This window comes from Argentina silus (assembly GCF_951799395.1).
Source record: "Argentina silus genome assembly, chromosome: 5".
Classification (NCBI taxonomy): Eukaryota; Metazoa; Chordata; class Actinopteri; order Argentiniformes; family Argentinidae; genus Argentina; species Argentina silus.
This window is the reverse complement of record NC_139659.1, coordinates 16,810,528-16,836,354: the sequence shown is the minus strand read 5'-3', so window position 1 is coordinate 16,836,354 and position 25,827 is coordinate 16,810,528. Positions and strand designations below refer to the sequence as shown.

Below are 25,827 nucleotides of genomic sequence, written 5' to 3'. Positions count from 1 at the left end.
TTTCCGAGACCAGTCGGAATTTACATCCATCCTCCGCTGGCGTCGGGAAGAAAGCGACGCAAGGACCGGTTATGGGAATGTTTGCCCCCTTCAAGCATACATGTTTGCAGTGAGAAGGAAGAAGAACGAACCCTCCCGACCAGGATTACTGTTGTTATATTATTACTCGGAGGAGCTGTTAGGGCGATAGAACGGAGAGGGAGCTAGAGACACGGATCCAACCCCCCTGCAACCATTTCTTTTTATCAACACATCCTGAGGTAAATATGATCATGCAAACCAAAATTAAAAGCACCATCTCTGAACAATTCCGATCAGCTACACGATGTGGTTCTCCTGGATTTACATGCAATTGGCTAGTCGCTGTGGAATGCACTGCTACATTATTACTCCTCTTCTGTTGGCTGTTGCCTCGTATCCGCTCCATAGGCGTCAGGTCGGGGTTACGCTTCCTCAAGCAAGTCCGAGGTCCAGTTCGCTAGCTAATAGGCCGACGTAGGCCACTGAAACTGGAAGGAAAATCCTTACCCACACCAATCCTGATAACAAAACAAACGATAGCGTTGCCGTGGCAAATGTGTTATTCTGTGTGGGCGAGTCAAAGCAAACATTGGTTTGGTTGCAGTCTGGGTAGCTAGCTACGATAGCTAACTTGTCTAGTTAGGGGTTAGCTATAGGTTGGTTACCTGGCTAGAATAATAGTGATGCGTAACATAGCTAGCAAGTGGCTAATTTGGTAGCTAATTTAGTAAGACAAATAACTACAATATTAGCTAGCCTGCTAGCTGACGTTTTGTAGTTGAGCCAAATGAATGTGCTGGGAAAAATAGCTAGTTAGCTAAACGTTTCAGTACCTGTCTCACTAGTTGGTTTAGCCGTCAGCTAAATAGTGTAACAAACAGTAATGATTAGCTAGCAGTGGATGTTAGAATCGCTAACTAGCTAACTATGCCAGTAGTCATAGTGTATCTAGCCCGTTAGATCATGTGACAAAATTGTTGACATTCAGCATCACTAAGTTAGCTGGTGCATGTAACGTTAGCAAGCTAGCTCATCACTTAGCTACCCAGCTCTATTTACTACAATGTATCACATCGATAACACAGCTTGTTATGATGAGACCATAGCCTGAGAGAGCTGACTTTCGAGAGCCCACCCGCTTGCTCACTTAAAACATTGTTAACTTGAAACCTATATTTCCCTTACAATCTGCCATTTGTTTATATGGAAATCGGCTATCCATTTCTGAGGACTTTTTCTTATGTTTCCTAGCAAGGCTGGCTGTGGACAGACACTGACCTTGTGCTTTGCACAGATAAATCAGATTCAAGTTTATGAAAATGTTGGACATGAAATACTTGGAAGTCCATTTATTTGAAAAGTTGATGGAATAATGTAACGTTAACTACCTGGATCTCAAACTAACAAAGCTGTATGCACATTGTACGACTGGATTATGACGGTAGAATATCAGATATTTAGTAGGGATCTAACTAATTAGTACCAGGTCACGATCACCGTGAAGCAGGCACAGCCAGATGTGCAGCGATTATTGTCATCCAGGGTAGCAGAGTCCGTTTTCATGAAGCCAGTTTCATGTGAAACATATCTCAAACAAACCAAACTTACCTCTCCAATCTGGATGGTCATCCCTTCATCGTTAGATAAAACGTTAGCTATGTCAGTCGGTGCAGATAGTCTAGTTAGCTAGCTAAAAAGCTTGCTGGCTTGCAAATGATGCTTAGGCCCTCTACCAACTGGCAATCGCAGAAAATGTTCAAGTTAGCTCAGTCACTCCCCAGTGTCCCCTAGAATTTGCTGCTGGTGTATTTGTGGTAGTTAGCCGTTTTATCTCAGCTAGGTGATCTATCTGGCTAACCTTAATTGTCATGATACTAGCTAGAGTGGCATCCTAAACGGGATGTACTGTACCGGATAGCTCTGCAGCTAATTCTTGCGTGCACACAACAGTTGAATTAACTGACTAATAAGCGCCTATTATTAGTTATGCACCATGTGTTTATTCGGTAATGCATTCAAATGATGGGAACGATCGCTCGTGCTGCGACCGCCGACTATTATGAAGCGAGTTTGCCTGGGGACTTGCATGCGAATAATGGCAACGTATTAGCATCTAGCTTGACTAACGTTAGCCAGTCTAATAGACAGATTTGCCCTCTTATCGCATGTAACGCAGAGTACACACCAATGTATAGATATGGCTTGCAAATTACTGTTCCAATGCCTGACATTCTATGTAGATTAGTTTATCACAGAGTTTATTATATTCAGATGGTTTATTCTGTATGCAGATTTATTGTACTGTATATGGCTCCAGTTTATAGTCTATGCTCTGCAAGTGATGAAGACACCTCGGTCCGGGGCGTACTTGTGACTGCTTGTACGATGGTCCTTTACTCGTAAATAAGGGCACCACGCTAAAGCTGCAGTTAGCGAGCTTAGGTGCAAGTGTTTCCTGGAGGATCCTGCTGCGCTAGAGGAATTGCCTTCCTCCCCTCCACCAGTGAAATGAATCCTTTGTGCAGCGCGCCCACCCCTCCACCAGATCAGCCTTGCCTTTCGCGACCATGTGCATTCTGGGTCGCAGTGGGGTCCCTGTTTTCACGTAAACACGCTTTAGGTTATAACCAATACCCAGATATGCCAATATGAGGCATGTGTGCATCTTGCTATATATGCCTTTGCAGTTCCTGGGCTCTTCACTGTCTCCTGTGGACCATGTCAGAATTTCCACTATGGTTGCAAGGGAGTTTCTCCCATACATTGATCGTCCACTACCCCCTATTAGTGTAGCCTTTATCATTGGTATAGAGAAATATTTCGTGATGAGGTGTATTTGAAGGACTATTTCAACATTTCACACACATTGACATCCACATTTTAGATTTAACATTACAGGTGAAGCAGCACCAGTTTGCCCCTCCCACTGTATCCCTGTCTGACTCTGCATACTGCCTAGTAGTGTGTGTGTGTGTGTGTGTGTGTTCACTCTCCATATGACCATATTTCACTGACATGTATTTGCTGACTGCTTAATAATTGTTTTTAATTGATCATAAAGCCTTGTGGAGCTGAGTGAGCTTTGTACCCCCTTTATGACCAGTTTAACCCGCTGTATTGCTACTGTATGCTATTGCACTACTCTCTAATCTGTGTCAATCCCCTCAATTGTATAAATTATAGCGCTTAATTTCTGTCAAACCATTTGTTCAGCTCTGTCTACTAATGATTCTTCTTCCATCATTGAGGCTTTTGATGTGAAATCCCCAGACTGAGAAGCGTACGACTATGACATTGTACTGTTCTAATGAAGCTCTTTCCCTCTTCTGCAGAGTTTGGGAGATGTGAGGAACAGTTGGAAGGCGACGACATTGAGCAACCTGTGCATAGACACGACCCCCCCACCCCCATCTTCAGCATGAATGGGGATATGCCTCATGTTCCCATCACTACTCTTGCTGGGATCGCTAGCCTCACAGACTGTAAGTATAATACTTTCACTCAGAAGTAACAGTAAAAAAGATGTGTTGGAAGAGCCAGAGTAGTGTCTCCAAAAGATTGATTGTGCAAGATTTAAATCAAGTTGTGGGCTATTTTGTCATGATATAGTGACATTTCAAAGCAAATCACATTTTATTTGTCATGTACATCGCATACAGCCCTAATTGACATAGTGAAATGCATCGGGATCTTGCTCTTCGCTCAACAACAACAGTCAGCAACAGTCAACACTAAAAGGAATAAAAAATATTTTTATTATTCCTATAGCAGGCTTTGTATTGAATCCACAATGCTTTGCAAAAGTATTACACTGATCTTATTGTGTTGCGATAGAGCCTGAAACTTTTGTTTGTGTAGATTTTCCTGATCTCTACACAACTTTCATTGAGGCCTTGACAGAGATATGAATAACATTATATGAATACTGAGATCTAAAGTGGCTGTCTAAACCAGTATAATAAACATATTCGTTTTTTAAATACTTTTTTTTTGTTTGTTTTTTTTATTTTTATTTTAAATTTGTATCAAAATGTATTCGATAGTGTTTACGTTGGTTGTGTTGCTCAGTGAAAAAGGGAAGAGTTGTGAGTTGTGTAGTACAGTGTTGTGTAGGTTGTGATGATGATCTAGGCCTACTTAGTTATCCTAGTTATTTGGCTGACTAATAATGGTGACCGCACCATTATCACTAATCCCTCACCTGGCATTCAGTTTAGTAGGTCCTGATTTTTGCATGCATTGCAAGCATTGGCAATTGGAATGTGCTGCTTGATAAAGTGCTTATAAGATGTGAATTACAACATAACTACACTGTTTCAACGGTGTTAGGCCATCTCTTCACAGTTAGATATTGTCACTGGATATGGCTTGATTTTAGTTTGGAGGAGGACAGACTGACCTTGGTTTGAATTCAGATATTTGTTTTGAAAGAGGAGGAGAATAATGTGATGTGATATGGATGCAGTAAAGCCTGTTGTTTTATCTTGTAAAACCTGACCATCAAACTAGTCCTGTGATGAGTTTCTTTTGTTAGATCACTTATTTCAGTTGTTTTTTTGTTTGTTTTCTATTCTATTTTCCCAGTCAATTGTGTGCTGAAATGAATTTGAAGAACAATGCATATGAATCATTTAGAAACCTCTCTACCCAATGCTTCAGAATGTCATGCACTTTTAGGCTTTTAAGCTGTTTTTGTGTAGATCATGTAGATGAAGTTTTAAAATGAACATTTAAAATGTAGTCATTTTTTTTGTCTATACTAATGTTCTTTCATTCACTTTTTCAATCATATTTGTTGCATATTCTGGGATTGATGACTTTCCTTTTATATGCTATCTATGAACCCCCAATACTCCATTGTCACGATCATTGGTTTTTCTCTGTCCTTTATCTGGCTCCATCTTTTCCAGTGGTTGAGTCACACAGAAAAGAAAAAAAGTGTGATGCATTGTGAACCCTCCACTCTGATTGGTGTCTTGGAAATGCATTTTTACAAAGGCCACTGTTCAAGAGAGGATAATCTCAGTGTTTTAGCATTACCAATATTATGTTCCAACACCCAAAATCGAGCGTGTAATGCTAATTTTAACCAGAGTATACAGTGATATTGAGAGAAACATGTTTCTGCGTCCGTGAATTGCCGCAAACTGCGGTGAAATGTTTGTCGCGCAAATTTACAGTAGCTTGCTAAATGTCTGTTTGGTTTAATTCGAACACAGATGAAATCTAGCAAAGCACATAGTTTTGAAGGGTCTGCGTTTTGAAAATGCACACTCTTGAAAGGTAATTCGACCCCTGCTTTCTCTTTCTCCCCCTTTCTGTCCATCTTTTCTCCCACCCTCTGACTCACTCACTCATTCATTCATGCTAACCTGTCGTCTCTTCCTCTCTTCAGTGTTAAACCAGCTGCCCCTGCCCTCCCCTCTCCCCGCCACCACCACTAAGAGTCTGCTGTACAATGGGAGGATTGCGGAGGAGGTCAACTGTCTGCTGGCCTGTCGGGACGAGAACCTGGTGTCCCAGCTGGCTCACAGCCTCAACCAGGTCTCCACCGAGCACATGTGGGTACCGTGCGCCTCGACCCCCATTCACTCTGGTGGTTATACCAGCTCAGGAGAGCGAAGCATCATGAACAGCGCCCTCTTATTACAAGCCACAGTTGCCGTAGGCTTGTTATTAGGCAATGTCAGGCCGTGGGCTTTTATGATGTATTGTATTACTTCATTGTGAAAACATTATATTGGAGTGAACTGGGAAAAGAAATTCTCCCAGGATGTAATAAACTAGAATATAATTATTAAAATAAATTTGCCTTGAGTTGAACTCATCTAGTTTTAATAATTCCGTCAGTTTGACAAGTTCTCCCCTGGCAATGGAGCAAGTGCAAGTCAGAAAAATTAATGTTTGTGGTGAATTCTTTTGTCTGTGAATAGAAGGTCACAGCACACAAAGTACTTAGAGATGACTTAGAGATTATTGATATGTTAAGTGTGTACAGTATCTGTGTTACAATGCTGACTGCTAAACTTTTGCTCTCCTCTCCCCCCTCTGCAGAGAGCTGAAGGACAACCTGGGCAGTGATGACCCAGAGGGTGACGTGCCTGTGCTGCTGCAGACCGTACTGTCCAGGAACCCCAACATCTTCAGGGAGAAAAGTAAGCCCACCCGAGACAGGGTTCTGGGTGGTAAGGAGGAGACATGGAGACATTGCCTGCCACAGCTCTGACTGTATTCCCGCTTTTTAGTGCCTTTACTCATTCCCAGTGTTTGCTGGGAATCATGAATCATTTTGGATTTGGTTGAAATGTTGGTTGTTATGACTTTCTCTGATGTTTTAAATGTTCTTCATCAGACTCATTGGAGACAATAATGCTTAGTCAGTGTACTTTTTGTTGTGGCCGATGGTATTCGCGGATAGAACCGGGAGCCATATCAGTTAGTGATACAATTGGTGCCAAGAGAGAGAATCTGATGAGAAACTGGTGTATGGTTGCTAGTGGTATGTGGGTGGTAAGTGTTGTCTTAACAAGTTAAGTTGTCTTAACTTGGACAAGAAATAATGTAAGCAATCCTGCTTTTTCAAGTCATAATCAAAAGTGTAAATACACAAAATATAGAACATACCGTGATAGGTGAATGTTCTAAGAATGCATTCAGTTAAGAATACAAAAGTCGTATGCTGACACAGTGTGCACATCAACTTCAAACATATAACCCTCTCATTTACCAGCTTTAAGAGAAGGGATAAAGGACATGCCTTGTCATCGACTTCTAACACCTCTTTCCTGTGGTCCTCTGTGGCTCAGTTGGTAGAGCATGGCGCTAACAACGCTTAGGTTGTGGGTTTGATTCCTGCTGGGACCATATATACTGAAATGTATGCACTTACTGCAATGTAAGTCGCTTTGGATAAAAGCGTCAGCTAAATGACATATTATAACAGAGACTGTCTGTCAGTATGGATTACTGGACAGAGATTAGGAGACAGAATCAGACAGATTATGAAGGCATAACTGTATCTTCAAGCATCATTGATCGAGATAAACAGCTGGTCATTGAAAGTCAGTCATGAATGTTAGTTTTTATAACATCAGTTCACTTGCTACTCCCACCTCAGGCTGCTGTTGCACTCATCAGAATAGTTTAAATGCATGCTCTGGTTTGGCATTTGTGTGTTTATCGTATATATGGCTTATGACTCTGATTAGGCAAGCCAAGGGTGTAATAACACAGACTTGGCATCACTATCCTGTGCCATCTCAGCTGCCAGAATGACCCATCTTGTGCTTCTGTCTCACTCAAGCCGTGGCTTGACACTGTGCTCCTGCTGCTGTAATGTTGTATTCAACAATGAATCAAGCAATATGTGGATTGTACCGTCTTGTACATTTTGTGAAATCTCACCGTGTTCTGTTACTACAGCCTACTACAGCCCCCCTGAACTCTTTGAATAGTTTTTGGAGAAGAGAGTATTACCGAATTGCACTGACTGAACTGAATGCAATGTTGTCCTTTATGCTTTCCTAAAGCAGTAAAGGCTATTGCTGTGTATCCTTTGATAGTAAATAGCAAATTGGTTGTCTGTGCTGTCTTGCTGCTGGAGTAATAATTCTCCTAGAGGGGTCTTATCTTTCACTCCCCTTCTGTCTCAGGCTGGTGGTTGCCTAAGTGCTGGTGCTGTGCACTAGCCTCCTCTGCTCCTCTTAATTTAGTCCTCTTTAATCAGTGCCCTTTTCTTCATCTCAAAGGTATAATGCAGCAGCCAATGATGCCACAGTACAAGATGTCTCAGAATTCCATGCATGGAAGTCCGGCATCGACAAACTACCAGCAAACCACTATCTCACATAGCCCTTCTAGGTATGACAGTTGTCCATTTTTGTTTATTTTAATGGCACAGTGAATCTGTGAAACTGATGCTCAATACAAGACTTTAGTCAGTTGTTGAGAGTTGCAAACCCCCTCCTAATTTGTATGTTCTTTCTATCTTCTTTCATTACAGTCGCTTTGCTCCCCCACAAAGTGGGTCGGGTACGCGGTTCATGCCTCAGCAGAACAGCCCGGTACCCAGTCCCTACACCCCTCAAAGCCCTGCGAGTTACATGCAGTACCCTCACCCACCCAGCTATTCTCAGCACCAACAAATCCAGCAAGGTGAGGCTGCAGTTATGTTTCTGTACAGGAAAATGTTATGTGGTAACGCCTGTGCTAATACTCAAACGTTCTTACCTAGACATGCATGTCAGGCTGTAGGTTTTCTGAAGTCCATGCTGAAAAATCTAGAGCCATTCAGTGCAGTGCACTGAGCACTTTATTAGGAACACTGTACTAATACTGGGTAGGGCCTCCCTTTGCTCTCAAAACAGCCTTAATTCTTCATGGCATTGATTCCACAAGATGTTGGAAACATTCCTTTGAGATTCTGGTCCATGATGACATGATTGCATCACGCAATTCCTGCAGATTTTTCAGGTGCACTTTCAAGCTGTGAATCTCCCATTCTACCACATCCCAAAGGTGTTCTATTGGATTCAGATCCGGTGACTGGGAAGGCCACTGAAGAACACTGAATTCATTGTCATGTTCATGAAACCACTTTGCGACGACTTTTGTTTTGTGCCATGGTGCATTATCATGCTGGAAGTAGCCATTAGAAGATGGGTAAATTGTGGCCATGAAGGGATGCACATGGTCAGCAACAATACTCAAATAGGCTGTGGCATTCAAACGATGATTGATTGGTATTAACGGGCCCAAAGTGTGCCAAGAAAACATTCTCCACACCATTACACCACCTCCACCATGAGAAGGTATACAGGGGTTCCTAATAAAGTGTTCGGTGAGTGTATTTGACCATACACACATTTTCAAACTCTGATTTTAGTCCACATTCACTTTTAATCATCTTCTTACAAACACCTACAGTAAACACACACACACACACACACTCTCTCTCTCTCTCTCTCTCTCCTGTCAACCATCTGGATTCATCCTGGTGTGTTGATGTTCTGTGATCATAGAATTGCATGGTTCCCCTCTCACTTCCCCACCCTCTTATTCAGGAAGCCCCCAGAGGCCTGTGCAGCCCTGCCTCCAGCCCGAGGCCTCCCCCCAACAGAACCCTTCCACCCCAACCTTAGGTATGGGGGACACCGGGGAACATTGTCAGTTGTGTGCCCCATCACCACCCAACTATGACCCATCAATTTATGTGTGTGTGCGTTTGTCGCAGAATACTTGTGGCCTATGGAAACTGTGTAACATGCAAGATGTCAGTTTGCGCACTTATTCACAGCAATGTGTCTGTGGATTTATTTGGAATCTCTTTTTCTTTCTTTTGGGTTTGTTGTTTTGCATGTTGTTTATTTGCGTTGACTCTAGATGGTAACCAAGAAGATTTACAGGTGAACCAGATAAACAAGCATTTGTGTGGTTTTGAGTAGGTCGATGATATAGAAGATGTTGTGAATATGGCTTGGTTTCAATGAGTTCAGAACCATTGTACAGTATTTGTGATAGATGTATTTTGGTGTCTATGTTGCAGTCTCTGTTGCTAGTCCCATGGTTCCTGGCGGCATGAGGAACATCCATGACAACAAAGTCTCCGGGCAAATGTCAAGCAATTCAGCCAATCACAATGCCAGACATGGCTCAAACGAAGACTACATGAGCATAGTTCACAGACTAGGAAATGAGGTAACAGTGAGAAACATTTCATACCAAGCGAGACTTGGCAATCACATGCTACAGAGTTCATCTTTAATGATCTGTATGCAATATATGTTTCCCTTAGGAGAGTGATCCTTCCATGAGAAATGCCTCCTTCCCGCTCAGATCGCCGCAATCTGTCTGTTCCCCTGCTGGGAGTGAAGGAACCCCAAAAGGTACACTAACTCAAGAGAACGAATGACAAATCAGAGGCAGTTTACATATTCTGTTTGTTGTATTTGTGCCTGTATCTGTGTGTGTTCATGTGTCTGAATTACTGTTTTGTGTTTCATCAGGGTCACGACCTCCGCTCATCCTGCAGTCCCCTCCACCTTATTCATCTCCACGTGACGGTGCTCCAGAACTCCTCCTCGACTCTCCTGACCGCAAAAAGAAGCAGAAGAAGCTGAGCAAAGAGGAGAAGGATCAGTCCATGTATGACATTGTCAGTTCGCCTTCTAAGGACTCTACCAAGCTGACGCTGAAACTGTCCCGGGTGAAGTCCTCCGAAATGGACCAATCCGAGGAGCTCCTTCCTGGTGCAGAGCACGGCTCAGACCAGGACACTGAGTTGGCCTTTAACAGCCTGCCATTCTCCCGGACACCCCAGGACCCCTCTCACAGGTTAGGGGCTGGCCAGGGCCTCACAGGGGAGCAGTCAGGCTACCAGCAGGTCCCTGTGCTCCAGAACACCAAGCAGGCTGGGGTAGTCAGTGGCACCGTGTACGACGAGGCTGAGATGGACGCACTAGCTGAGATCGAGAGGATAGAGCGTGAGTCAGCCATCGAGAGAGAACGCTGCTCTAAAGAAGTTCAGGACAAAGGTTGGTGTCCATCATCCAGAATTGCATATAAATATGGTGAGAATGGTGTGTGGTGGGTAATGAGAATTAGGATAAAGACGTTGCTGACAAAACACATGATTGATCCTCGTTATGACAGTCTGACAAGGCCCCATTTTATTTTTGTCATTTTATTTCTGGATCCATAAAGGTTTTCAAAATGATAATTTTGTCTGTAATAGAAAGTATTGACTTCAGTTAATTTGTTGATAATTGAAATTAACTTATTCTTCTTGTTTCCTCATTGCAGACAAGCCTCTGAAGAAGCGAAAGCAGGACTCGTATCCCCAGGAGCCGGGGGCAGGAGGTACGGCAGGGGCCACAGGAGGGCCTACTGTGGGAGGGGGCAATGCTGGCAGCAAGTTGGCACCACAGGAAGCTAGTGCTGCCAGTAATGGTGCCAGCCGGCCTGCCCTGATGGTCAGCATTGATCTGCAACAGGCTGGCAGAGCTGATGGACAACCAGAAGTGGCCCTGGAGGCCCAGCGCTGGCCTGAGGAACGCCTGGGTCCTGGGGATGGCCCAGACTCCACTGGAGTCCTCAGGCTAAAGTCCAAGACTGATGGAGAGACACTAAAGACTGCAGACGGCCGACCCGAGGTCATCAAACAGCGTGCCGACACCCCCAAGATGCTGGGCCCAGATGGCCGGCCAGAGACCCCCAAACACAAGCACGAAAACAGACGCGACTCATCTAAGCACCGACATGATGGAAAGCCTGACAATGGCAAGGGGCGGTCAGATGGCAAGGGGCCTGATGCGCCGCGGCAAAAGCATGAGGGACGCTCTGACTCTGGCCACAGGGAAGACCGTTACAGGGACAGTGACCCATCCCGTGTCCGCCGGCCAGAGACACCCAAATCCTCCAGCAAAGGAGACGATGACTCCAAACACGGGCGGGACAAAGACAGAGATCGGGACCGGGATAAGGACAGGGAGAGGAAACACAGGATTGAATCGGGAGAACCACGGGACAAACGTTCTCCTGAGCAGCGCTCCAGGCCAGACAACCCTCGTATGAAGCAGGAGGGACGTGGAGGGGTGGACCCTAGTGGCCGCCAGAGGACTGACCGCCCTGGCCTCAAATCCCAGAGCGGGAAAGAGGAGAGGAGGAGTGGGGATGGAAGCAAGAGCCGTCAGGATGGAAACAAGCAGCAGTCTTCAGAAAGCAAATCTGGGGACTTCCCCACTTACCTGCTGGGGGGCAAGTCTGGGGCTTTTAAGAACTTTGTGATTCCCAAGTTGAAGCGAGATAAGGATGGAAATGTTTCTGCTGATGTGCGGAAGCCTGGATTTGGGCCAGGGCCAGGGGCAGTGGAGAGCTGGAGTGAGCCCCGGGTCAAGCTGGAGCGTGTGGGGCTGGTAGAGGACATGAAGAAAGGAGCCAAACCTGTGGTGGTGCTCCAGAAGCTCACCATTGACGAGGTGCAGAAGATCATCAGGGAGAGGGAGGATAAAAATGCACGCAGCTCCAAGTCTAGCAAAAGCCGACACAAATCAGGGAAAGGTAATGGAGAGCATCCTGCTGTCTCTGCATGCTTGACTGTGCCAGCATATTGTATTTGTGCAGTTTAATTCAGTGGTAACCTGTTGACATTGTGTTCAAGTCTCTGAATAATTAGTTTGAGTACATTTAAAGGGATGTTCCACTTTTAAAGTTTTTGTTGGCACTGACCTTAGCTGTAGTTGATTAGCCCAGACAGTTTTCAGTCTATTTTGCTTCCTTAGATACTGATAAGGCCCCATTCATTATGGAAATATGTCAAAGACACATTTTCTTTAATGAAGTTGAACATCCTTTAAGTTCTAGATAATTGGCCTGTTGGTCCATGAGAAGCACACTCACTCATATTCCATAACTATGATATTGAATCAATTTTAGAATACTGCATGTTACTTTCTTGGAAAGATTTATGATTTATGCAGGGACCTGGGATTGGGTAGTTACACTTGTCTAATGAATCAGAGAGACAAGATCACCACTGTTTTTTGTGATACACAGTGACTGTATGAGTGTGTGATGGTATTCAGCCAATAAAGCTGGTAGATGACTGGATAAACTCTCTTTAGGAGGTCTTGATGAGTCTGTGCTGAAAGAGCTCCCTCCTCACCTACTCGCTGAGATAGAGTCCACCATGCCACTGTGTGAGAGGGTGAAGATGAACAAACGCAAGCGCAGCACCATCAATGACAAGCCCAAGTATGCAGAAATCAATTCGGACGACGACAACGAGAGTGACTCTGTGACTGAATGTGAGTACCGCGTATCTGTAACTGGTGCTATTACAGTCTAGCTCCACTCTCTCTTCATGACTTGATGCTCATTTTCTCCCTCTAGCTGCACGGAAGCGCCAGAAGAAGGAGCGTGACAAAGCGTGGGAGAGTGAGGAGCGGGAGAAGAGAGGCTCTGGGGAGCACCGGCGGAGCGGAGGGATCCAGGAGGGCCGCAGGGGGTCCGGCAGCCGCAACCGCGAACGCACCCCGGACTACTCAGACGAGGGGTCCCCGCCACCCAGCATGAGTGACAGTGAGTCTGTGTGTCTGTATCTGACTGCCCACTCAGTGTGACCAGTGATGAATGATATGCACTCCTCCGCGCACCCTGCAGCGCATACAGCGTAATTCAGCTTCTTTGTATTAAGTGCAGGGTAAATGCCAAGGATGAGTAGTCTTTTTCTACCTGCCGCTAGACGAGTATGGCTGTACATGTCACTCTGCCATAACACTTATCTTTACTGTCCAGTTGCCAGAAAGTTGAAGAAGAAGGAGAAACAGAAGAAGAGGAAGGGCTATGAGCCTAAGCTTACATCAGAGGGTAATTTAACTGTCACTTTTGATGTAGTAATGGTGTAGCAATGGGCACGTAAAGCATGGTTAATGAGTTTGTGTGTGTTAACTTAACAGAACTGATGGATTCATCCACGTTCAAGAGGTTCTCTGCAAGTTTGGATAACATTCTCGAGAGCTTAGAGGATGTTGACTTCACAGCCGTCGGTAAGTAGTTTTCAAACTGACTTCACAGATGTTTGTAATGTTCAGGGGTTTGATTGACAGTATACAATGCATTTGCACCATGGATGGGCAAGATAACTTATTGGATATTACATTCAAATGACATTAATCTAAGCCATAATAATGTTAGGAAGTTCATGCCAGAAGTGTTTATTGTGAGCCACTGTGGTTTCCCATTAGATGATGACGAAATCCCAGAGGAGCTTCTGCTGGGGAAACATCAGCTGAGTGAGCTGGGCAGCGAGTCTGCCAAGATCAAGGCTATGGGCATCACATTCAGAGTAAGGAGGGGAGGGGAACACACACAGTGATGTAGCTATGCAGAAGTTGTGTATATATTTTCATGCTAATCCTTGAGAGTGTTGCGCTGTTTGGGTCAGTAATAAATCCCTAGTAGGTAATGCATTTTTTAAAAACTCTGGTCATCCCTCTTCCACAGCTTCCATCGGATAAGTTGGTGAAGGTATTGAACATCCTGGAGAAGAACATTCAAGATGGTTCTAGGCTCTCCACACTCATGAACCATGTGAGTTCTCCTTGTGACATCATTGGGTGGCCAAGTTGCGACAGGAGGTTTATTGGGAGTCTGTTCAGTCATTAACAGCTATAGGTAAACATGCCCAGGCAGAATGATGTTCTGCAGTGAGTGGGGTTCCACTTGTCTGAATGTCGTCTTCTCTCCCTAGGACAATGATGCAGAGGACGAGGAGAAGCTGTGGCGTGACCTCATCATGGAGCGCGTGACCAAGTCTGCTGACGCCTGTCTGACGGCACTCAACATCATGACATCAGCACGCATGCCCAAGGCTGTGTACATCGAGGATGTGATCGAGAGGGTGCTGCAGTACACCAAGTTTCACCTGCAGAACACCCTCTACCCTCAGTACGACCCAGTCTACAGAGTGGACCCACATGGAGGTCAGCACCCCACCTTCTTATCTAAAGCAATTGGAACAAATCCCTTTCATATGTGGTGAGAGCTGGCCACAGAGGGATGTTGTTGGACTTTACATTCAGACTCATGATACTCTGAAAAATATTGATTATAAAAAAATAATGCTGTGGTCAAGATAAGAGCACAGTGTGGTCCACTCAGAACTCGCTGAACCAATATTCTGTAAACCCCTGGCATAGCGGACTGAGGAAAGGCTTACAGATCTCTAGCTCTAAGCATCTGTTTATTTAAGTTTCTCCTCTTTTCCTCTCTCCTCTCTACTCATCTCTCTTTCTCACCCAGGTGGCTTGCTGAGCTCGAAGGCCAAGAGAGCTAAATGCTCTACACACAAGCAGAGGGTTATAGTCATGCTGTACAACAAGGTGTGTGACATTGTTAGCAACATCTCTGAGCTATTGGAGATCCAGCTGCTGACTGACACCACCATCCTGCAGGTAAGAGAATGTCCCTACAGCTATTCCTGGGGTTATGACTCCTCATGACCTTTGGCCTGTTCCCTGTTCACTATGACTTATCTCTCTCTCTCCCTCCATCTGCAGGTTTCCTCCATGGGCATCACTCCATTCTTTGTGGAGGGTGTCAGTGAGCTACAGCTGTGTGGCATCAAACTAGTGACTGCGGTAAGAATCCAAATCGGGAGGGGGATCCCATGAGCTCCAAGATTTGTTGTAGAATATTATCTTTCTGGCCTTCATCTATTTTCTATCTACTGTAAGTCATAGCTTTTTTATTTCTGTGTGTCTCTGGTGTGGTGCCTTTCTCCGTCAGGTGTTCTCTCGCTACGAGAAGCACAGGCAGCTCATCCTGGAGGAGATCTTCACCTCTCTGGCCAGACTTCCCACCAGCAAACGCAGCCTCAGGAACTTCAGGTAACTACTACACTTCCAGGAAGTGCCATGCACCTGGTGACGCCACACAGACAGACCCCTGTGTCCATCCATAAAGTATTTCTGAAATACTGTAATGTGTTGATGAATGTAAGTTGTTCTTACTTTGAGGGCATTGACTCATCTTCTTCAGTATGTTGAAGTGGTGTTTGTTGTGTTCTCCCAGGCTGAATAGCAGTGATAAGGATGGAGAGCCCATGTTCATCCAGATGGTCACTGCTCTGGTGCTTCAGCTGATCCAGTGTGTGGTGCAGCTCCCCTCTGGCAAGGACTCCCATGATGAGTATGACAAGAAGGTATGGGAGGGAAGTTATGAATGGTTTTATAGAAACCTAGTGATGATGTTTTCCAAGACTTTGACAAGTGATCACTCTTTTCCTAGGTGGATCTAGACCTCCTGATCACAAACTCTTATGAAACGGCAATGAGAGCGGCTCAGAACTTCCTCTCTGTCTTCCTCAAGAAGTAAGGTCATCTCAAAATGGGCATCGCTGATTGAGTCAGTTGTTATCACACATGATTTCAGGGCTCCAATGTGTCCTAGAATGTTCGCAATGTTCAGGAATATCATGGTGCATTATCCCTTTGTCCTAATGGTCGAGGTCTTTTACCAAACTGCTGTGTTCCTCTGCCCCTCTCTCAGGTGTGGTAGTAAGCAGGGGGAGGAGGATTACCGGCCACTGTTTGAGAACTTTGTCCAGGACCTACTGTCTACGGTGAACAAGCCTGAGTGGCCAGCAGCTGAACTGCTACTCAGTCTACTGGGCCGTCTGCTTGTGAGTCTATCTATTAATCAGTTCAATCACTGACCAGCAGTAGAACTATTGATAAAAGCATTGCAGAATTTGTTGATGATGGTTGAGATGAGTTCCTGTTGTTATTGTGTGGGGGGGGTCATTATACAGCCACTGACAGCCTTCTCTCCATCGTCAGGTGCACCAGTTCAGTAACAAGCAGACAGAGATGGCCCTGAGGGTGGCATCGCTGGATTACCTGGGCACTGTTGCTGCCCGTCTACGCAAAGACGCTGTTACCAGCAAGATGGACCAGCGCTCCATCGACCGCATCCTCAAAGAGGTAGACCAGTCACTCTGGGGAGCACATCTGAATGATCTACGCTTAGCCACATCCTCAAAGTCATGTGTCATTCTAAATGTGTGCAGTTTCTATTGTCTATTACTGCACTGCTCACACAATGTTTTTGCTTGATTGTTCTCAACCTAGACCTCAGGCAATGATGAGACCCAGCAGCTGCAGAAAACCCTGTTGGACTACCTGGATGAGAACGCAGAGACAGACCCATCTCTAGTTGTGAGTGTCTTCACTACATATGCCTATGCTCATCTGAAGAAAGCTTTTAGTGAGCATTGGGTCCATTGTAAGAGACTAGGTCCCTCCACGTTTTTTTAGCTCAATAGATTATTAAGTTGGTGAATTGTAACCATTTATTTCTGTTGTTGCCTCACAGTTTTCCAGGAAGTTCTACATTGCACAGTGGTTCAGGGACACTACAACTGAGACGGAGAAGGCTATGAAGTCTCAGAATCAGAGGGATGAGGATTCGTCTGAAGGCCAGCACCACGCCAAGGACATCGAAAGCACCGGAGAGATTATGCAGAGAGCGGAATCACGTAAAAAGTACCTCCGCAACATTATCAAGACCGTGCCCTCACAATTCAGCACACTGAGGTAGGCATCAATCCTCACTGGCCCGTTGTGTTTGCAGCACTATGCTGTCGTACATGATGTAAAGTGTGTCCTCCAACTGTTGCCAGCCTCAAGGTCTTTTTATTAAGATGAGTTGACACATCCTCTGTTTCTCTTCCCCCCAGGATGAACTCGGACACTGTGGACTATGATGACTCCTGCCTCATTGTCAGATATTTGGCCTCTATGAGGCCGTTTTCGCAGAGCTTCGATATTTATTTAACACAGGTAAGACCAATACCACGATGAGGAGTGAGTGATGACTTTCTGCGGTGAAGGAGTATAAAATTGGGGCTCTGTTCCCTCTCTCCTCCCACAGATCCTGAGAGTGTTGGGCGAGAGTGCCATCGCGGTCAGAACTAAAGCCATGAAGTGTCTGTCTGAGGTGGTGGCTGTAGATCCCAGTATTCTGTCCAGGGTGAGTCTGTCTGCTCTTCCCAGCACTAAAACGAGCAAGCTCCTCTAACCACAGGCCTGATCCACAGACATGCTTGTATGCATGCATAAAATTGTACTATTCTTCCTGGATCTAATTTGAGATGCCTGCGTGTGTGTGTGTGTTCACAGTATATGTGCTAATGTTATCATTGTGAGGTGTTAACTACTGTTTCTTTTCTTCACGCTCACACCTACCCTCTAAGCTGTAAATACAGTGTGTTTGCGTGTGTGTGTGTGTCTCCTCACTCCTCACACCTACTCCCCTCTCTCCTCAGTTGGACATGCAGCGTGGGGTTCACGGTCGTCTGATGGATAACTCCACCAGCGTGCGTGAGGCTGCAGTGGAGCTGCTAGGCCGCTTTGTGCTGAGCAGACCCCAGCTCACGGAGCAGTACTACGACATGCTCATAGAGAGGATACTGGTAATATAATCACACAATACACACACACACACACACATAACAACACACACCTGAACAAGCAGACTAACACGTATTATATTCAACCAGAGTCACAGATGCTCAGTACAGTTCTCTGAGCAACACTAAAACTTATTAGGGGGGGTAATACTTTTCATAGCCCTTTCTATGGGTTTTATGAAAATGAATAGCCATCAACTCACAGGGAGCTGTAAGAAATGGAACTGTGTCCACGACATTGGCCACCTCTAACTGAGAGTTCATTCCAAGTGTAAAAGTTCACATAAGGTAAAATCCTCATGTGTATCCACACTGCCACCTAGGGATCTACAGGAGAACTGTAGGCTTTTCAAATGTAAACATTTGAGTTTTGTAAACAGAGTTTTGATTTGCCCTGCAGAAGTGACTCAGATTGTTATTTGAGTCACTTAAGTCAGGTGATTGACTGTGGCTTTGTTTATGACCTAACATATTCATATTTCATACATTGTGGATCATTTATTTTGGTTGCTTATGATATATACATAAAAATGCAGTGATTTGTAACCGAGTAGTGATGTAGCGTAACTGAAGTGGACATTTGTCCTCTCTCTCCAGGACACGGGTATCAGTGTGAGGAAGAGGGTGATCAAGATCCTGAGAGACATCTGCCTGGAGCAGCCAACCTTCAACAAGGTCACTGAGATGTGTGTGAAGATGATCCGCAGGGTTAATGACGAAGAGGGGATCAAGGTGTGTATGGGCATATAGTTATGTGTGAATCAATGGATACTTATTTGGTCTGGAAAATGTTACCTGTATTTATGCACAAATGTATTCATTAATACGCCCCTCTTGCAGAAACTGGTGAATGAGACATTCCAGAAACTCTGGTTCACCCCAACACCCAATAACGATAAAGAGGCCATGACCCGGAAGATCCTCAACATCACTGATGTGGTGAGTACCAGGGGTTAACAAGTGAGAGAATAACTCAAAATGACTATTAATGTTCATCTGTCTGACTCTTTTAAGTCTTTTTTTTCATCTCTTGATCTGTGGCTTTTTTCTCAGGTGTCTGCATGCAAAGACACAGGCTATGACTGGTTTGAGCAGCTGCTTCAAAATGTGAGTACCTCATGTGTCTTTGAACGTATGAAGCCTGTTCCGGCCATGGTAAAACTGAGCCTTAAGTTTGAAATGTTTAGCTTTTCATGTAGTGTGCCTCCTCTCACCATCTACCTGTCCTCTCTGTGTAGCTGCTCAAGACAGAGCAGGATGCCGCCTACAAACCAGCCAGGAAGGCCTGCGTTCAGCTGGTGGACAATCTAGTGGAACACATCCTCAAATACGAGGAGTCTCTCGCTGGTATGACTCTCACTCACAGCTGCCTTTGATATAAAACCTATGGTTTTGTTTGCAGATCACCATTTATATTGACAGCTCAATTTACTGTTGATTTTGTATCCAAACAAGGTGAACTCTTTCCGTTGTGGACTGAGATTAAGGTAGAGAGCTGTGTTTCTGTTTCAGACTGTGAGAATAAAGGGGTGAACTCCAATCGTCTGGTGTCCTGCATCACCACTCTTTTCCTGTTCAGCAAGATCAGAGCCCAGCTGATGGTCAAACATGCCATGACCATGCAGCCCTACCTGACCACCAAGTGCAACGTAAGAACAATGATGAACACGTTAATTTCAACTTGTAAAATGTTGAAATGTTTAATTTTAATGACTGTATGGTGAAGTGTTCATCAAAAAATGCTCTAGAGTGATGTTATGTGCCATGAAGTTGAAAGTATCAACTTTGTTATATGGACCTCTAGGGCCATCTAGTGGTTGGTCATTGAAAGCACACCTTTTACAGCAAGATGTCCAACAGGTTAGCTTTCAACCTGTCTGGTGGACGGCATGCGCCTCTATGCCTGTGTATTGACATTGGTTTGTCTGTGTTTGTAATGTGTTCTCACAGACCCAGAGTGACTTCATGGTGATCTGTAACGTGGCGAAGATCCTGGAGCTAGTGGTGCCTCTGATGGAGCATCCTAGTGAGACCTTCCTCACCACCATAGAGGAAGACCTGATGAAGCTCATCATCAAATACGGCATGACGGTCAGTCTCAAATACAATATACTGCTTGTTGCCAGGAACACTGTGAAAATACCAGTGAAGTAACAAATAAGAGGTTACTTTCTTTTATATATTTATTATATATATATATTATTATTTATTTATTTATTAATGTAATGTAATAATAATTTCATATATTCAAATATATATATATATATTCAAATATTCATATTATATATATATTATATAATAATTATTATATTTTTTTTATAAATGTAATAATAATGTCACTTGATCTGTTTTTCAGGTTGTGCAGCACTGTGTGAGCTGTCTGGGAGCTGTTGTGAACAGGGTCACTCGAAACTATAAGTTTGTCTGGGCTTGTTTCAACCGATACTATGGTAAGAATCACTTGATTAACACAAGCATAGCTCCAACACTTGATTTAACACACTATGGAAACAAACTTACACTTTCTCTTGGTCTCTCATTGCCCTTGTGTGTCTGTAGGTGCTATAACCAAGCTAAAGACACAGCACCAGGAGGACCCAAACAACACTAATCTGGTTTCTCATAAACCCGCCCTGCTACGCTCACTCTTCACTGTCGGTGCGCTCTGTCGCCACTTTGACTTTGACCAGGAGGAGTTCAAAGGCCCCAACAAGGTAGGGACTGAGAGTAAAAGGGATACCTTTTTTTTTTTTTTTATTATAGTTTTTTTTACATTGAATTTATTTTCAATAGCTGATGTTTTCCCCCCTCTTGTATCCTACAGGTTGTCATCAAAGACAAAGTGATGGAGCTTCTGCTTTATTTCACCAAGAATGAAGATGAGGAGGTTCAGACCAAGGCCATCATTGGTCTAGGTAAAATTCACCTCCGATCATGTATTCTGCTCATGGAAACCTTGCTATGAGATTCACATTGTGATGGAGTCACATCTGTCATTCACCACCAATGACTCCTTTTCCCCTGGCCCGCTACGCTTGTGTTAATATGCCTCCCCTCTCTTTTCTCCTCCTCCTCTTTCTCCAGGTTTCCTGTTCATCCAGTACCCAGACCTAATGTTTATGCATGATGTGAAGAGTCTGTATAACGGCATCCTGTCAGACAGCAAGAGCTCGGTGAACCTGAAGATCCAGGTGCTGAAGAACCTGCAGACGTACCTCCAGGAGGAGGACTCTCGCATGCAGGAGGCTGACCAACAATGTGAGTCTCACACAAGGACCTCTCACCTGTGTCCCATGTATTCACATCTGCACAGGTGGAGGAGCAACTCTACACAAGAACATCAATGTCACAAGAGCAAAAAATTATTGGGGCCCTCGGCCCCTAATGATGTCATCTAATTGGCTCTTGTGTTTGCATCCTCAGGGAAGAAGCTGTCTAAGCAGGAGGACCTGAAGGAGATGGGCGACATCTCGTCAGGTATGAGCAGCTCCATCATGCAGCTGTACCTGAAGCAGGTGCTGGAGGCATTCTTCCACACACAGTCCAATGTACGCCACTTCGCCCTCAATGTCATCGCCCTCACGCTCAACCAGGGCCTCATCCATCCTGTGCAGGTACGCTCTCACCTTGGATACACTCACACAAGCCTAGTGCCTGTCTAATGCTTAGGAAAGACACATAAGAAAGATAAAAGGTAAAGGAAAAATACCAGTTCTACAATGACCTGCATTGCATAGTTTTGGAACCTGTGTCCTTGTCTTTTTTTCCAGTGTGTGCCCTACTTGATTGCCATGGGAACAGACCCAGAGCCCGCCATGAGGAACAAGGCTGACCAGCAGCTGGTGGAGATTGATAAGAAGTATACAGGCTTCATCCATGTGAGTGTGTTTAGAGGTTGGCCTATAGGCAGGGTGTGTGTGTGTGTGTGTGTGTGTGTGTGTGTGTCTGTGTGTGTGTGTGTGTGTGTGTGTGTGTGTGTGTGTGTGTGTACACCTCTCTGTAATCAATACGTAACGATTTGTTTTTGTACAGATGAAGGCCGTGGCGGGGATGAAGATGTCCTACCAGGTGCAGCAGGCCATCTGGGCAGCTCAGGGTACGGTGATCCGCGGTTACCGGCAGGACGAGACGCACTCAGCTCTCTGCTCCCACCTCTTCGCTATGGTCAGAGCGAACCGGCAGCACAGACGAGCTTTCCTCATCTCACTGCTCAACCTGTTTGACGACAGTTCTGTGAGTTCCTTCTTCCCCACAGAGAGGAAATCACTTCTTTTTATTTATTTATTTTATAAATGCCATGTATGTTTTACCATACTGTTGCTCACTTTGACATAATTTGTATAGTGTGGAACAGATAAAGAGTTTGATGAAGTAGTCATGACTATTATGACTTTTCCCCTTGCAGAAGACTGATGTGAACATGCTCCTCTACGTTGCGGACAACCTGGCCTGTTTCCCCTTCGTGAGCCAGGACGAGCCCCTCTTCATCATGCACCACATCGACATCACACTGTCTGTGTCTGGCAGCAATCTACTACAATCCTTCAAAGAGGTAAGAAACACACAGCAACCTGCCATAGTATTTTAAAGATTAAGCACACAGACATGCTTGTGAAAACAGCTGAGCTGTTAGCGGCTCCAGTCACGTTCATATCTGATTTACAATCCCTGCAGTAGGCTTTGCCTTGTTGTGACTGACTCCCTCCTCTGCTTTCTCTGCAGTCTCTACTCAAGGAGCCCCGGCGGAAGGAGAAGAAGGTACGAGACAGGAAGTATTGTTCAGAGGAGGAAGATGAGGAGGAGGAGAACGAGCGGCGGAGCAGCAGGTCTAACAGCAGTGACGAGGAGGTGGTCCGCAGGCCCAAGAAGCCCAAACGGGCCGTGGCACCGGTGGAGACGGACTCTGACTCCGACCTGGAGCTGGAGGATGTGGATAAGGTGATGCAGCGGTTGCCTGATAACTCCATGCCTCTGCTGGACTTTGCCAACGCCTCGCAGGGCATTCTGCTGCTCCTGGTGCTGAAGCAGCACCTGAAGAACTTCTATGGCTTCTCGGACAGGTAGGTCACAGCTAGGAGGAACGCAACATCTCAAAGCCTCACTGGACACACTATCACATTTTTAAAAAGTTGAGTTTATATTTTGTGTAGCTTCCGGATCTTCTCAAAACTACTTATTTTATTATCCTAGTGCAGTAGTCTGTGTTATGTGTAATACTGTTCACTAAACCATCCTCTATGATTGTAGTAAAATCCAGAAGTACTCACCGACTGAATCGGCCAAGGTGTACGACAAGGCGGTGAACAGAAAGGGTAATGTGCACTTCAGCCCGCGCCAGACACTAGACTTTCTGAACAGTGACCTGGCCAACGTAGACCTCACCTACGACATCAAGAGGAGAATCGTCAAACAGTACCTAGATGTAAGCGTTCAGTCTCACCACGGCCACATCTCCTCTTTCTTAAGAGTATCTGAGTTTGTTTTGATTTCCTGAGGAGGTAATGGAGTCTCTTTTAGAAGTTAATAAAAAAAGCAGTGTGAACGAGTAAGAGAATGCCTGGACACACAGGTTAACACTCTTGTCTCTCTCAGTTCAAGTTACTGATGGAGCACTTGGACCCTGATGAAGAGGATGAGGAAGGTGAGGCGTCGGCCAACGCCAGAAATAAAGCCATCACTTCATTGCTCGGAGGGCCCAGCCCCAAGAACCACCACGCGCCTGTCGTAGACACGGAGGACGACGAGAGTGATGGAGACGAGAAAACCCCCGGGGTGAGCAACCTGGGTTACCTGGGTTCTAGGGCCCAGGGAGTTCACAGTGTCATTGTCCTTTAGCAAATGGTCATGTCAATGATTTCTCTCACCACCACACTTAGATACTGAACCTTGTATGGTCTCTCTACTTATGGGTGCAGGTTGTTAGTAATGGGTTGTAGTTCTGAACTGTTGTGTAAGTTGTAACACTCTGCTATTCCTCTTTTCAGTCATCACGGCGAAGGAAGGGTGGCGACGAGGCATCAGGTCACATGAATGAAACTGTGGGGGCCATGGATGTCATCGCCCTCTGCTGCCCCAAGTATAAAGACCGGCCACAGATCGCCCGTGTCATTCAGAAGACCAGCACGGGCTACAGTGTGCACTGGATGGCCGGCTCCTACTCTGGCATCTGGGCAGAGGCCAAGAAACGGGACGGACGCAAACTGGTGCCTTGGGTGGACACTATCAAGGAGTCGGACATTATTTACAAGAAAATCGCCTTGACGAGTGCACACAAGCTTACGAACAGAGTAGTGCAGACTTTACGGTCACTGTACGCAGCCAAGGAGGGGACTTCCAGCTAATCAACTACAGCTTCTCAGACAGGCACCCTTTGCAGCCAAACTCTACGAAGATCCAATGTTTTCTAAACCAATACAGAAAAGACAAATACTACAGACATATAAAACAAGAAATGTATGGACAAGATACTGTGGAGGAGAGCGAGGGAGAGGGGCAGAGGAAGTACTTTTAATCTGGATCCAGGACATGTTTAAGTTAAACAGAAAAAACACAAGAAGGAAATGTTTGGAAAACATTGTGTGGGAGCTCCTTCGCTGTTGTGCAGCAACTCGGTTGTTTGATTTTTACTCCCACTGTATAATAGTTTAACAAAAAACAAAACAAAAATGTTTATATCTCTGACAAAATTCTGTTTAAAAAAATAAACAAAGTGAATGTTGGAAATTAGTCTGTTGATGTTCTTAATAAAGTGTTCTTGGAGTTTAACCTAGCACCGGATGGATTTCTTTAGCTTAGCTCAGTTTCCAGGGAAGCTCCTTTTAAACTTTTCCTTTTCTTTTATGTTTTATTCACTTTTATTTGTTTACCCATGCTGTACAATGGAGTCTCTTGGATATAATTTATTCTATTGAAAGCGAAGCATGCAGTATCTGTGGCCTACATCCAGGGGGAGTTTTTTTGTAAATGTAGATTTTGATGTATTAGGTCACCCGAGAGCGAGAAAAGGGATCCCCAGCGCTTCTGGCGGAGCAAATACTGCAATAAATTTTTTTACTTCTCTTTGTTACTGGTCTTGTTTGCATTTGACTTTGTTTTATTTTTTCATGGGTATTGTAAACCCACTATGCATGTAGTATCAATCGTCAGCTTGTAATTTGTTGTCTGTCATTTTGTTTGTTTCTTCTTTTTTTAAGAATTAAGGAGAGATGATATTGAGTCCATGTAGACCATCCAGGTTGGTTCAGGCGGCAACAGTATTTTGATTCCCTAGAACTATAATGTATGGCCCATTGATAATGATATGGCCCCATGTTTTCAATGGTTGCCTTGGCTGGGTTTAGTAGTCTATTTGATTAATACGGTGTTCTCAACTTTAACACTTTATCATCTAGTAACAGAGGGAATACTGGCCATCTAACTTGTCTGTATGCTGCTTCCAGTGTCTGTCTTGAAAACTGAATTGGGTATAACAATGTTTGAAGTGAACATATGAAAGAAGGCAAACTGGTAGAGAGTGCAACACTTATCAACTACTCACCCCTTTCTGTGTCAAACAGTTTTTGCTTTGTGGCTTATAGTCATGATGACAGCACCATACATTGGTATGGAAATGTATTCCTACATTATTGGGTTCAAAGAATACCGTAGCTACTAGTTTGCAGGATAGGTATAGCAAAGGGGCATTTTCACCTGTGGACCACATTTCTATCTGCAATCATACTGGCTCTTGAATAATATCTAATCCTTTGGCACCCCTTAGTGGACAAACATGTTTATTACAGTACATCGAGTTAGGATAAAGTCAAATAGCAACGATCTCTGATAAAGTCTTTGTGGTC

At 44.7% G+C, this 25,827-nt stretch overlaps 1 protein-coding gene across 2 annotated transcripts; it reads left to right on the top strand.

Annotated features, from left to right (window-relative positions):
• nipblb (NIPBL cohesin loading factor b) lies at positions 1 to 25,048 on the top strand. Of its 2 annotated transcripts, XM_083670206.1 has the most exons (48): positions 1 to 260; positions 3,354 to 3,503; positions 5,417 to 5,582; positions 6,076 to 6,176; positions 7,770 to 7,881; positions 8,024 to 8,175; positions 9,084 to 9,161; positions 9,566 to 9,717; positions 9,815 to 9,905; positions 10,026 to 10,553; positions 10,822 to 12,078; positions 12,642 to 12,824; positions 12,910 to 13,098; positions 13,315 to 13,386; positions 13,476 to 13,565; positions 13,764 to 13,864; positions 14,023 to 14,109; positions 14,270 to 14,501; positions 14,821 to 14,972; positions 15,078 to 15,158; positions 15,307 to 15,407; positions 15,592 to 15,721; positions 15,808 to 15,890; positions 16,069 to 16,201; positions 16,359 to 16,502; positions 16,650 to 16,736; positions 16,894 to 17,114; positions 17,258 to 17,360; positions 17,452 to 17,550; positions 17,846 to 17,992; positions 18,587 to 18,721; positions 18,830 to 18,928; positions 19,043 to 19,096; positions 19,228 to 19,336; positions 19,502 to 19,638; positions 19,940 to 20,080; positions 20,346 to 20,439; positions 20,549 to 20,703; positions 20,814 to 20,904; positions 21,074 to 21,247; positions 21,413 to 21,603; positions 21,760 to 21,867; positions 22,022 to 22,222; positions 22,395 to 22,541; positions 22,712 to 23,049; positions 23,237 to 23,411; positions 23,582 to 23,761; positions 23,974 to 25,048. In XM_083670206.1, exons 2-48 carry the CDS (start codon positions 3,440 to 3,442, stop codon positions 24,328 to 24,330), a joined length of 8,022 nt encoding a protein of 2,673 aa, XP_083526332.1. In that variant the 5' UTR covers positions 1 to 260; positions 3,354 to 3,439; the 3' UTR covers positions 24,331 to 25,048. The 2 variants fall into 2 exon arrangements, with proteins under 2 accessions (XP_083526332.1, XP_083526333.1); XM_083670207.1 differs by lacking the exon at positions 9,084 to 9,161.
• The last annotated feature ends 779 nt before the right edge of the window (positions 25,049 to 25,827 follow it).